Source organism: Eublepharis macularius, chromosome 2, assembly GCF_028583425.1.
Source record: "Eublepharis macularius isolate TG4126 chromosome 2, MPM_Emac_v1.0, whole genome shotgun sequence".
Classification (NCBI taxonomy): domain Eukaryota; kingdom Metazoa; phylum Chordata; class Lepidosauria; order Squamata; family Eublepharidae; genus Eublepharis; species Eublepharis macularius.
This window is the reverse complement of record NC_072791.1, coordinates 167,273,411-167,286,388: the sequence shown is the minus strand read 5'-3', so window position 1 is coordinate 167,286,388 and position 12,978 is coordinate 167,273,411. Positions and strand designations below refer to the sequence as shown.

The 12,978-nt window shown below is 42.7% G+C and overlaps 1 protein-coding gene across 1 annotated transcript in view; it reads right to left on the bottom strand.

The window, feature by feature from the left end:
• KALRN (kalirin RhoGEF kinase) overlaps window positions 1-12,978 on the bottom strand; it is a 717,152-nt gene that overhangs the window by 333,007 nt on the left and 371,167 nt on the right. The window contains exon 7 of the mRNA XM_054971242.1: window positions 176-367. Coding sequence (XP_054827217.1) covers window positions 176-367 — 192 coding nt within the window. The remainder of the gene's footprint in view (window positions 1-175; window positions 368-12,978) is intronic.

Sequence of the window (12,978 nt, the reverse complement as noted above, 5' to 3'; positions counted from 1 at the left end):
TTGCTGAACTGATCTTTCTCTCCCCACTTGCAATGTTTACCAGCAAAAGAGCCAATTGTGTTAACAGACAAAAATCTTAATTTGCTTTACAGAAACCAGACTAACAATCAAAATCAGACGTAAGTCAATGATTCAGCATACAAATACAGTATCTGACACATTAACTATTACATACCTGTTCAGCCTTCTGATGAAACACAGCAGACATGGCCAATATCGTGCTGCGCTCATCCAGTGCTGCAGCAAAGCTTTTCCATTCCTGATCTAGTTGGGTGGAGATCTGCTTAATTTGCTGAGATGCATAATGGCCTGCTTCTGAAAGCCTAGATGCGACTGACATGATGCGGTTGATATTCACGTAGGCATTCTAGGTGGAAAAAGTATACAAAAGTGAAAAATGCAACACTCTGCTTTTCTGTACACACTCATAGTAGGGTCGCCAGGTCTCCTTACCCTCCCAGAGGGAGGCTGCGGACCTGACACATACTTTTTCTGAGTCCACACACACGCTTCTGGGAGTGATATCATCATGCCAGGCAGCAGGCATACTCTCACCCTTCAAAGGGGCCAGTTCTGGAAGTGATGTCACCACATTGTGCCAGGAGCGTGTTCACTGTGCCTCTGAGGTTTTTTTGCCTCCTGGGCCTCCCCCCACCCCACCAGCCAGATGAGTGGCAGCAGGGGGGGCAGAGGCTGGGAGTGGAGTTTCCCCATCCCAACCGGGGAACTGGCAGCCCTAACTCATGGAAAGAGATCATGTGCACAAATAAGTAGTTTTTCTCTAGGCAAAATCAGATGATGAAAGAACCATGTGGTGTAATTATCAAGCTATACCACTTCACACTGGAGATGGGCCTCTCATACTGATATATCTGATACATAAACTATCTGGATTTGTTTGCTTGCTTTAAAGCCTGCCTTTCTTGCTGAAATTCAAGGCAGATTACACAACAGAAAACAATGCAATAAAAAAGCATAAGCTGTCCAGTACGGAATATTGGACAATATGGAATATTGGACATGCAATAGGGCTAGAATTACAAAAATGAAAAACAATGTAAAAAAGTATCAGACATGATATATCATAATGCAGAAAACGAAAATACAAAGGGAGAAGATCATGCAGTAAAAGCATGATGATAATACAATCAACAGTGGGATACAGTAGGATCCTTTAACAAAAGCACCCCACTGAACTATCCCATTATACTATAGCCCTATTCCATTTATAAAGATGTCCTCCTGAACAACTGTGTATTACATAATTTGTGAAATGAGAGAAGCATGGAAACCTTTCTGATCTCTTTAGGCAGGCCAGTCCACAAAGTGGGAGCCACAGCAGAGAATACGTGTGTGGGGGCAGCTGCAGCTCTTATCCATTTGCATGGTTTCACCTTCAGAAGGTTTTGTTTAGACGAGGAAAGCGATCATGGTGGAGCATAGCAAGAGAGGCATTCCTACAGATACGTGAGTTCCAGTTCAAAAAGGACTTTGTAGCAGTTGACCAGAACCTTGAATTAAACCTGGTAATTGATTGGATGATTGATGCAGTAACTTCAGAAAGGATGTGATCAGCCAAGAAGCCCATAGTAATCAGAATGCAATACTTGTGCTTCATGTTGTCTAATGTCAGTCCTAGAATTGATTATGTTCTGTTTCAGTATTTTTTCTGCTCTGTATTGGATTCTCGCTAATATTATGTCTGGTACACTTGTATCTATTTACCCTATGGTATTGTTTATAGAAATGTCCTTGATACTGTATTGAAATGTACTTGATATTGATTGTACTCATCTGATACTGTAATCCGCCTTGAGTCTCAGTGAGAAAGGCAGACCATAAATGACATTAAATAAATAAATAAAAATTTGTACTGACTAAAGTTTCCAATTAGACTTCAAGGGCAGACCCATGTAGATTACATTACAATTGATTAATCTCAAGATCTCTGCAGCATGGATACACGTGGCCAGATTGGCTGAGTCAAGCCATCTTCTGGGGTAAATGAGGTAAATGGAAGAAATATTTTTGCAGATACATTAGCTTGCTTCTCCAGAAATAATTCTGCATTGAGTATAACCTCTAGGCTATTAATCAAGTCAGCAAGTATCAGCTGAACTCCATCAATTGTGCGAAGCAATGTCCTTCAAGTCCTGAGTCTTCCCAACTCCATCTTCTCAGAATTCAGTTCAGTTTGATCACTTCTAGCCATTTAGTAAGTCTTAGCCATCCTAGCAATTTATCCACAGCAGTCAGGTAGTGGTTCAAGACATCTACCACATCACCAGGCAATTTTGATGAAGAAAGAGAGAACTGGCATTTGGACAACAGCTGAATTCAAACAATGATAACAATGACAAGTAGCAGGTCAAGTGAAGACTAGGCTACAGCTAAAGTTCTAGCTAATTTTCTACATGCAAGAAGTTATTTATATAGGTCAGCTTTCAAATATGTAATCCCCCAACTTTAGTATAAAGGGATTTAGGAGTTGTTATTTTATCTTTGTCTTAACTGTAAATATTTTTCATCCACTACCGTAAACTGCTTTGAACCAACAAGGAAAGGCAGGATAAACATGTATGTATGTATGTATGTATAAATAAGTAAATAAATAAATAAAATGTGATACAATCGTGCAAATCTTTTAATTGATGATTTGCTATTATGTGCTGTAATTTGTGTCTAGAAGTTTTAGGAAAACAGACTCTTCTAAAAATTAATTCACTCCCTTTCCCCCAAAGATACCACCAAAGTACTTAAATTCATACTCATTAACCAATGTTCTTCTTTTATCACAAATATTTGATGTTATTATTTGTTCATATATTCCTCTCTTACTTTATATATAGTTTACAGTATTTCTTTGCCCTGGTCAAGAGGAATGATGAAGTTAAAAACCTTGCAACAGGTATATTGTAGCCATAACCAATTTCTGCCTATAAGAAGTGCTCATATTGCTCCTGCAAGTAAGTACAATAAAAGAATAAACATGAATGGAAAAACCATGACAATAATGGACCTGGCCATCGTTGTATGTATCTGTATGTTCTCTCTCTACTATCTTTTGGTCTAACATCTACATCCATTCCAAATAGCTGTAAAGATGATGTGGCAGCCCAAGATTGTTTCTCACACAGATTAACCAGGGGTAAACTTTTTTGTGTACATTTGCAACTTACATTTACAGTATGAGACAAATGCATTTTTTCTACCACGGCCAGGAAAGCTTTTTATCCACTGGTTGGTTGTAAACCTCCATTCCCCCAGTACAGCAGCGGCACAAAGGCCTGGCCACCATCATTCATACTTGTAATTCCAAGGAACCATTATTGTAATGTGCTCTATATGTGGCTATTCTGGCATATTATTTGGAGACTTCTGCTGGTCCAGCATGCCTGCTTGGGCAAATTGATGGAGCATGCAGAAATATCTGTCTCTTTGACAAAGGACAAAATACAAACACAAGACAAATGTTCCTGAAAGTGCAAGAAGCAGAGAACTCCATGGTGTAAAAAACAGAAGAAGAAAGAAACCTAATTTTAATTTTTAGATAAAATAGTAATTTTGAAGTTGTACCCAACAATTGTAGACACTCTAATGAGTACCAGCAACAATAACATATTCTCATATGATCTCTTCAAGAGCTTGATGCCTATGGCATCTTTAACAATCTAATTGCACATGGCCTGATGATGACTTTAATTGAATTGCATATTATCTTGGCATAAAATAAAGAATACAGTGCACGGAAATGACAAATGGTACAATCTTATCACAGAAAGATGTCATTAGTGGCTAATTGTAATGTGTTTCCAAAGCATTGTAACTCTAGGGGCAGAATGCAACTTGCCCTAGTTTTAGACAATTCGTTCCCTAACAACGGGTAAGCTGAAAAAGCCATGTTGTAAAACAGCTTTGCATGTTTCTCTGAAGTCATGACTCATCCTTCCAAGGGGTCACGTACTAAGCATGAAGCAATTTTGGTGAAGCAGATATGAACAGCTTCAATTAGAAGAAGCAGCATGCGTAGAAGGCTATTCAAATATAAATTAGCAATCAATGTGATTTGTACCTATTTAAATACAACAATGCAGCTCTGTTTAGAAATTTAATGAGATAAATGGAATCACTGAAGACACATTCAAGTTAGTTTTCTGTTTTTCTGAGACATACTACTCTATACACATAAATACTGCAAAATACTAATAAAAGAATTTTTCAGTTCTGAAATGTAAAAAAATGCTGTTTCATAAAAATATTTTATTGCAGTTCTTAGTGTGCACAGTGCTATATAATATTTAGTCAATTTTTACTTGTAACAGGCATTTGAAATAGCACTTCATTTACAACTAGCAAACAGAAGAAATGGGAATGTGACTTGTTGAAATCTACAGTGAATTCAGGTGGGATTTCAATTTAGTTGCCTCCATCCAGCAACAGCAAGCCAGCTGGCAAAAGGGCCATTTCCACACAGGTTATCTGCCCCAGGTTCAATGACGTTGGGAAATGTTTTTTTCCCTACTTTCCCACAGCATCATGGTACATTTGCATACCTCGTGGGATTTCCCTGGTTTTTCTAAGATCCTTTTCAAACCTACTTTGCTGTGAAGTTTTGGGGAATAGCGCAATAAAGCTGACATATATCACTATAACATTATAACGCTATATGTACCAGGTTCTCAGAATTCCTAGTCTCTAGCCCATGTTGTTGTGGAGATATAAGGGGAAAGGCATATCTCTGCAAAGAAAGAGACTAGAGGTTTATCTTTTTAAAAAATGCAAGCTGGGAGTTCAGAGAACCTAATACGCAGATCATTATAACATTATATAGATATAATGATTAGACATGGGCACGAACCAAAAAAAAATTAATAAACCTGCAGTTTGTGGTTCGGTGCCACCGCTGCACCCGAACAAACGAACTGTAATGAACATTTCCCGTTACCAAACCAGTTCGCAGTTTGTGGGCATCAGAACGGCCCCCGTTACACTTATAGAGAACCCATATTCACAGGGAGTGTTTAGCAGGCTCTCCTCCAGCCAGCACCCAAGTTTGGTCAAGATTGCAATAGGGATCTTGGAGTTATACCCTCTCCAATCCGAGGCCCCCAGGAAGCTCCCACTCGATACAATTAGAGCCACCAGTTGATGTTGGCCCAGTGTACAAGGGGTTGGCCGTCAGAACTGCCTATCAGGGTTTGCAGGGATGAGATTGGAGTGCCCATGGCTACAGAACACTCCCCTTCCCCCTCCCTCCACCCGGATGTCTTCTTCCATGTAACCAATTGTAACCAGTTTGCAGCTCCATGGTTGGAAGGAAGACCTGCTGATCAAGGTAAGCTGGGCTTCGATTCGGGTTTCCAGGGTGACCGAAGGAGTGCAGACAGAGTTCAGGCATTCTCTCAGCTCCGTTTCCAAGGGAATAGATTAATGGTGCCTGACTGTCTGGCTTCACGAACCGCGGGCGAATGCAACGAACCGGGCTTCGAACGAATGCTAGTTCGTTAGCCATGGACCCTCACGAACCGCTGGATCACGAACAGATGATCAGGTAGTTCATGGGTTTTTTGGTTCGTAATGCGGTTCGTGCCCATGTCTAATTATGATATTCAACTGCTAATTTTTTTGGAAAGCTTCTCCTCAGTGGCATATGAGGTAATAGTCACAGGTAGGAGACTAGGGCAGAAAAACTGTGGGGAAACCTGCCATGTGGAACCCTGCAATGGGGAAACCACATGAGCCTGTCACCTTGTGGAAACCACCCAGCTGATAGCAGAGTTGATATGTGGGTTGTCAGGCCTATGTGTCAAACCTGGTTCAGGGTAGGCGTCAGAAATGGGAGGGGGGAGTTACAGCACCCTTGCTCCCTCTCTCCCTCCACTGGGCTGGCTTCTCTCTCTCTCTCTCTCTCTCCCTGCCTCCCCCCTCCCCCCGCCCATGCTGTCTCCCAGCTACTCCATCCTCAATGGCCCCCTCAACCAGGTTCGCATTTATAGGGCCTCCCTGTTGCCCCTCCCCCCAGGCTTTGTCCTCTTGAGGGCTTACTCACCCCTTCCCTGTGGACTGCCAGTGCTGCTGAACTGTCTGGGGCTCCCTTGGGGCTTCCCTCACCCTCAGCCCCTCCCTGGCCCTCTAAGGCCGCTCTGAAAAGAGGGGCTGGCTGGGCCCTCCACCAACCTATGTGGCCCTGATGCCACACCGGCTCCACCCTTGAGGCCTGGGCCAGGAGAGCTCCAGCTGCCTCATTGGTAGCCCACTCAACGGGCTTTGCTGTTGCTCCTGCAGCTTCAGCAGGGCCTCCTAGCCTTTGGGCGGGCTCTGCTGCTGTGCCGGCAGCCTCCAAAGGGTCTTCTGGCCTCTGTGCAGGTCTTGTTGCTGCTCCAGTGGCCTCTGCAGCGGCCCTTGGTACTTCAATGAGCAGTGCTGTCACTTAGGCAGCCTCGGTGGTGTTCCCTGGCCCCTTAGTGGACCAGTACAGTGAGTCCCAGGGCAGGGGGTTGGGCTGTTGTCCCTGGATATGGATACAACGGTCATTAGAGTTGCCAGGTTCCTTCACTCTCCTGGTGGAAGATTGGGATGCTGGCTCTTATGTAGCTCTGTTCTTGTGTTGTCCTTGCGCATGTGCTCCCAGCTGGCGTGATGATGTCACTTCTGGGTCAAAGGGCAGCTGGGAGTGCTCCTGCACTCACCAAGCTGCTGAATTGCCCCGTTGCAGGGTGCAAATTGGGGGTGTGCTGCACTGCTCAGGGGGGTGTTCCGGGGACACACTCCCCCACTGGCCAGGTAAGTGGGGGCAGGGGGAACATGGGAGCAGGGCATCCCCTGCCCTTGGTGGGGGGATTGACCAATTAACACCGTGCTATAAGCTGGCAATTAACAATACAGCATTTACTTTTAACAATACTTAACAAATAAACAAGATGTGTACAGGCAGAAATACAATCAAACAAAAGTCATTCTTTATGTACAGGAATTGTTCTTCCCACTGTTTCAGTCTTTCATCTTCTACAGTCCTGTTAATGAGCACATGACCTACGCATATACAGTTATACCATGAGTTTCAATGCCTTCCTCAGAGTCGCGTTTAACAAAGGCATCGAAACGCATGCTATAACCGGATATGCATAGGTCGTGTGCTCATTAACAGGACTGTAGAAGATGAAAGACTAAAACAGTGGGAAGAACAATGTATTGTCGAAGGCTTTCACGGCCGGAGAACGATGGTTGTTGTGGGTTTTCCGGGCTGTATTGCCGTGGTCTTGGCATTGTAGTTCCTGACGTTTCGCCAGCAGCTGTGGCTGGCATCTTCAGAGGTGCAGCACCAAAAGACAGAGATCTCTCTGTCTTTTGGTGCTACACCTCTGAAGATGCCAGCCACAGCTGCTGGCGAAACGTCAGGAACTACAATGCCAAGACCACGGCAATACAGCCCGGAAAACCCACAACAACCAGTGGGAAGAACAATTCCTGTACGCAGAGAATGACTTTTGTTTGATTGTATTTCTGCCTGTGCACGCCTTCTTTATTTGTTAAGTATTGTTAAAAGTACACTCTGTATTGTTAATTGCCAGTTTATAGCACGGTGTCAATTCAGCATTCACACCATGGTCCGATTGTATTCCATTGTTGTACTCCCTAATTCTCATCTAGTAACTAGAGATGGGCATGAACCGCATTACGAACTTAAAAAACCCACGAAATTGGTGATCGTGCGATTGCAATCTGGCGGTACGTTATTGTCCACAGCCAACGAACCAGCATTTGGGAGAGGCCTGGTTCGGTGCGTTCGGCTGCGGTTCAGGAAGCCAGACAGTTAGGTGCCAGCAATCAATTCCCCTGGCAACAGAGCCGGGGGAACGCCTGAACTCTGTCTACGCTCCTTCTGTCGCCCTGGAAACCTGAATGGAAGCCCAGCTTACCTTGATCGGCAGGTCTTCCTTTCAACCACGGAGCTGCAAAGTGGTTACAAGTTGAGAGAAGACACCCAGGGGAGGGAGGGGGAAGGGGGTGTTCTGTAGCCATGGGCACTCCAATCTCATCCCTGCAAACCCTGATAGGCAGCTCTGATGGCCAAACACAGACCTCCTGTGCTGCTCAATGGGACCTGTGCTTATAAATAGCCGTGGGTTCCCAGGTTGGGTTTCACTTTCAGCGAGCAGTGGAGTGGGACAGAGCTCTTGCTTGCCACTTGCTAGCCTTTGGGGAGAGAGACTGAGAGTATAATTGAGCTTGGATTTTTGTGGGAGTTTCCTGGGGGCCTTGGATTGGAGAGGGTATAACTCCAATATCCCTTTTGCAATCTTGTCCAAACTTGGGTGATGGCTGTAGGAGAGCCTGCAAAACACTCCCTGGGAATATGGGTTCTCTAAGTGCCACGGGGGGGGGGGGGGGGCGTTCCGCGCCCAACAAACCGCAAACTGGTTCGGCAACGGAAAATGTTCATTGCGGTTCGCAACTTCGGGATTGTCATTGGCACCAAACCGCGAACCGCTGGTTCGTTAAATATTTTTGGTTTGTGCCCATGTCTACTAGTAACCCAGGTGTGCACCCAGTATAGCTGTTTCTCCCTCTAAAGGAAGGGTTGTTGTTTTTTACTCATTTTGTTTCTGGTCCAGGGATGTTTTCTGACCTGTGTTCAACCCTGTCTTTGCTTCAGTATAATTTGGAGAAGTGCATGTACACTTTGTCATGTTTCTTTTCTTACAGATTACTAATTCACCAGCAAATATACAGATCAAGTAAATAACAAAGAAGTCTTGATGAGATCACATAATGCAGTACTTCCCTGCCCCCACCCCTGATTTAATCAATGCTTACATGCCTCAATGAGTGTTAGCAACCTGTAAGATAAAGAAAAGATCTGACAACCGCAGCAAACTACTAATGCAAAGAGATCTGAAATAAGAAAAGAAATCAGAACTAGAAGAATGGCATATGATGCATTAAGGGAACATTCATCTGATGAAGTGAGCTGTAAGTCATATAGGTTCTGCCACAATAAATCCTTAAAGTACCACAAGCTTCTTTTGTTATTCTGGATGCAATGGACTAATACCCCACCCAAACTCAGGAAATAAAATTGGGAACTTCAAAATCTTGGGAGAAATCTGAAAATTTCATAAAGCATTTCTATTTGTGGCATGAGCATGTATATAGGTATATAGATCAGCACTTTCAAAGGCTTCTATGGGAATATCCCATAAATGGCTAGGCAAAGAGGAAAGAAAAAACTCAGAAGCCATCACAGCACTTACAAATGGGGAAATGGTAAGGAAAAGAATAGGACACTGGGATCCATAGTATAGATGCACTTTCCCCCGAGTTTATACATCACTTAAAAAGTGAGTAGGGTTGTGTCCTATATGCTGTGTCCAGTTTTGATCAGTCTAATAATGGAATGTGCAGTAAGATTAATTCCCACAAGAATCTCGCCTTGCAATATCAGAGAGTTTTGCATTCTAATAAAATCCATTGAAATTAGAAACCTTAAAATGCTATCATGCATTACTTCTTATAAATCAAGGGCTACAAAATATGTCTCCCAAATTTACATTCTGCTGTTGGTTTCCTCAACCAACTCAAGGGCACAGCTTCAGCTGAAGTGGGTCTAATGTGAATAACCTTTTCTGGCAAGCCTCAATCAATTGCAGAGGGTGTGTGTGCTTGTGTGTCTGTGTGAAGGAGAGGTAAAGTTCAATCTGTAAAATTGCTACTGAGAAGGCAATTTAGTAACGCACAGGTATAAATGGTTTCCTGATATCAGTCTTTTGATTTGACTGTTTGTATCTCTATCCTGTTGCCATGGCATTTCTGATGTCTCAATATGGGAGAGAGTTAATCTTCAACTGTGAGAGCTATATCAAAACTGTATTAGATGCCATAGCTAATCTGCGGATTGTTACAAGCAGTGTCTGTCCCCTCCCCTAGTCATAACTTTGTGCATGCTCCAATGCATACTGAGCTTTCGTATGAGGAAAGAAAACCTTGATCAGAGAAATTGTGATCTGCATATCCTTTTTTATGGGCTTTGCTAGTTGCATATATATGGCTCTTATTCCAAGACTTTTTCTATACTAGAAATCTGAACTGAAAATCTGAAAACCTTTAACTCTAGGGGTGGGGGTGTAGGATACCTTTAATGTTAATACAGGATTCATGAGATTTGAAACCTGTTATGAATCTGAGTTGAGTTATTTTAAACATTCATCGGTTTATTATTTTTATTACAAGCAAATTAATACATAACATACTTTAGTATATATACTATATGCACATTTTTCATTTTACATGTTTTCAGACCTCTTTTTGCCGTCATGAAGCAGACCCTGAGCCTACTGGAAATGTGGGGAGGGCGGAATATAAATTGGAAATAAACAAACAGATATCTTTCTTTAAAAAAATCTGAGATTCTCTGAATTCCAATAATCTCACAATAGCACAGTCAATGAACAGTTAAACAGACTGGATCCAAACCATGGGGTTCAATCCAAAGGTTCCTCTTTATAAGCAGAGGTCCTCCTACTTATGGAATTGCATATTCTTCTCACAGTGACTTTTTCCATGATGAGCAGAAGGGTATATTTGTTTCCAATCCATTATTGCTGATATTTTAACTGTAATTGATAATCGTATATACAAGCAGGGACACAAAAGGACTTGCAGGGGGACCTCATTTTCTCCTCCCCCACCGTGTACTCATTCCCTTCCTTGCCCCACTTCACAGCCTCTCTCCTTTTCCTGCTTCCTTCTGTCCTTTCCATACACCTTTGTCTTTCTCCCGTCTTCATCTTTCTTCCTGACCCCAGCAGCCTCTCTCCTATGGCCCATTTGCGTGGTACCAACTGAACTGGGCCCAGTTGCATGATAGGGAACCTGCAAGGGCTTGGGGAGGGGGAATACTTAACTCTTTCCCCACATGATAGTCTCTTTCCCATTTCCTGGCAGCCTCCATATGCTCACCTTTCCCTATGTTCTTCTCTCCTTCAAACCCACTAAATAACTTCTTTTATCTGCCCCCTCATCTTCACCTATATTTCCTAATTTACTTCATTTATATACTGTCTTTCTCCACAATGGAGACCCAAAACAGCTTACATTATTCTCCTTGCCTCCATGTTATCCTCACAACAACCCTGAGAGGTAGGTAAGGCTGAGAATGTGTGACTGGATCAAAGTCACCCAGTGAGCTACCACAGCAGAGTGGTGATTCAAACCTGGGTCTCCCACATCCTAGTCTGAAACTATAACCACAATGCTATACTAACTTTTGTTTGGGGGGGGGGCTGCTGTAGTGAGTCATGCAAGTCAATTTGTCTAGTGGTTGCTTCTGGGTCTGGCCCCAATGAGAACTCACTCAAAAGCCAAAACAGCCCTGGAAAGGCTTCCTTTCCCTCTGCCTTTTCCTGACAAAAAACAAACCTGGAATACAGGCTAAAGTGTTAAGGTTGCCTAGCACAGCCACTGCGGGCATCTGGTTAAAGCTACAGGTGCTTCTTTTTATCATTTTGGGCAATTTTTAATCCCTGTTTTTTCCCTCTTTCTTTAGATTTCAGGGTTTTTTGCAAACCTGGGACACTTTCCAGCTGTTTAGGAAGTTCTGTCTTGTCTGTTCATGGCTCCAGTCTCTGAATTTAAGTATCCTCAGGTCAGGGCCACTTGACTGTTACTATACAAGATTGGACTTACGACTCAACTTTTTTTTTTTGCTTTCTTAACAAAATTAAGTTTTTTTTAAAAAAATATTTCAGATAGTAAACTCAAACATATACACAAAACGCATAATTACATAATATGATTATCCAAATCATCTCTCTACAGTCATCTACTATTTCGATCATCATCAATAATCATCTGGATCATATATTAATCTAAAAACAACATTTAAATCTTATAAGAGAGAAACAATGAATAAACTACTATCAGTTAAATCAAACTGTCATTAATTAAGATACCTATATAGAACTTGCCCATGTGTATTCTTAATTTCCTACTTCTATTTAAGTATCTTTCCATCTATCATCTTTAATAATTGTTGTTCTTAATTATTTTTAGTTTTCAGCTACATAATCAAAACGTACTTTTCATTTTTCCTGGAATTCACGGATTAGCCTATTGTGTATATAAAATGTAAATTTTGCCATTGACATATATTCATATAGCTTGTTCTTCCATTCTGTCAGATCTAAACATTGTTCTGCCTTCCATTTTGCTGCAAATACTACTCTTGCTATGGTCACCATGTAATTCACTATGTATTTTTGTAATATTACTTGGTAAAATATTTAATAACATATTTTTGGGGTCCATCACAAACTTTTGCATTTCTTCATGTATTTCTATCAATTCTTGCTTTCTTGCATGTCCACCACATATGATAAAATGTTGCATCTGTTTTGGCATTTCCAGCACTTTCCATTGTAATCCTCATTAGCTTTTACAATGTACTTGGGCAGGGTGGAGGGTAGGGCCAGAGTTAGTTCACTCCCTAAGCCCTTCCAGGTGAGGGAATGCCCCCAGCGGTGCAAAAGAGCTACACCACAGAAAAAGGCGGCGTAGCCCATAGGGGCCCATTGAACGGGGAAAGCCCCCTCTTCCCATGCCCTGCCCTGCCCCCGCAGCTTGAAGGAGCATAGGATGGGAACTACCATGGGGGTCAATCCACATGAGCTTCTGGGGTGGGCAAGCCCCCCTCCCTGCACCCAAACACCTGCTCACGCACCCTACAAAATGTCTGACTGAGCTGTTTATGACCTCAGGTAGGTGAGCACACGGCCAAAGGCTCTGCCCGTCTTCCATCTGCTGTGTAGACTTTGTGCACTGGAGGGGGCTTAGCAGGAAAACTGGGAGAACTTTGCACTCACTCAAGAGAAGAAGGGCAAAGTCCAGAATGTCTGGCTAACTAACAATAACCACTCAAGTTTTCTTGCAGGTTATCTGACTCTGAAGTTCCATCTCAGTAAGGAGCAAGGTAGCACTTAC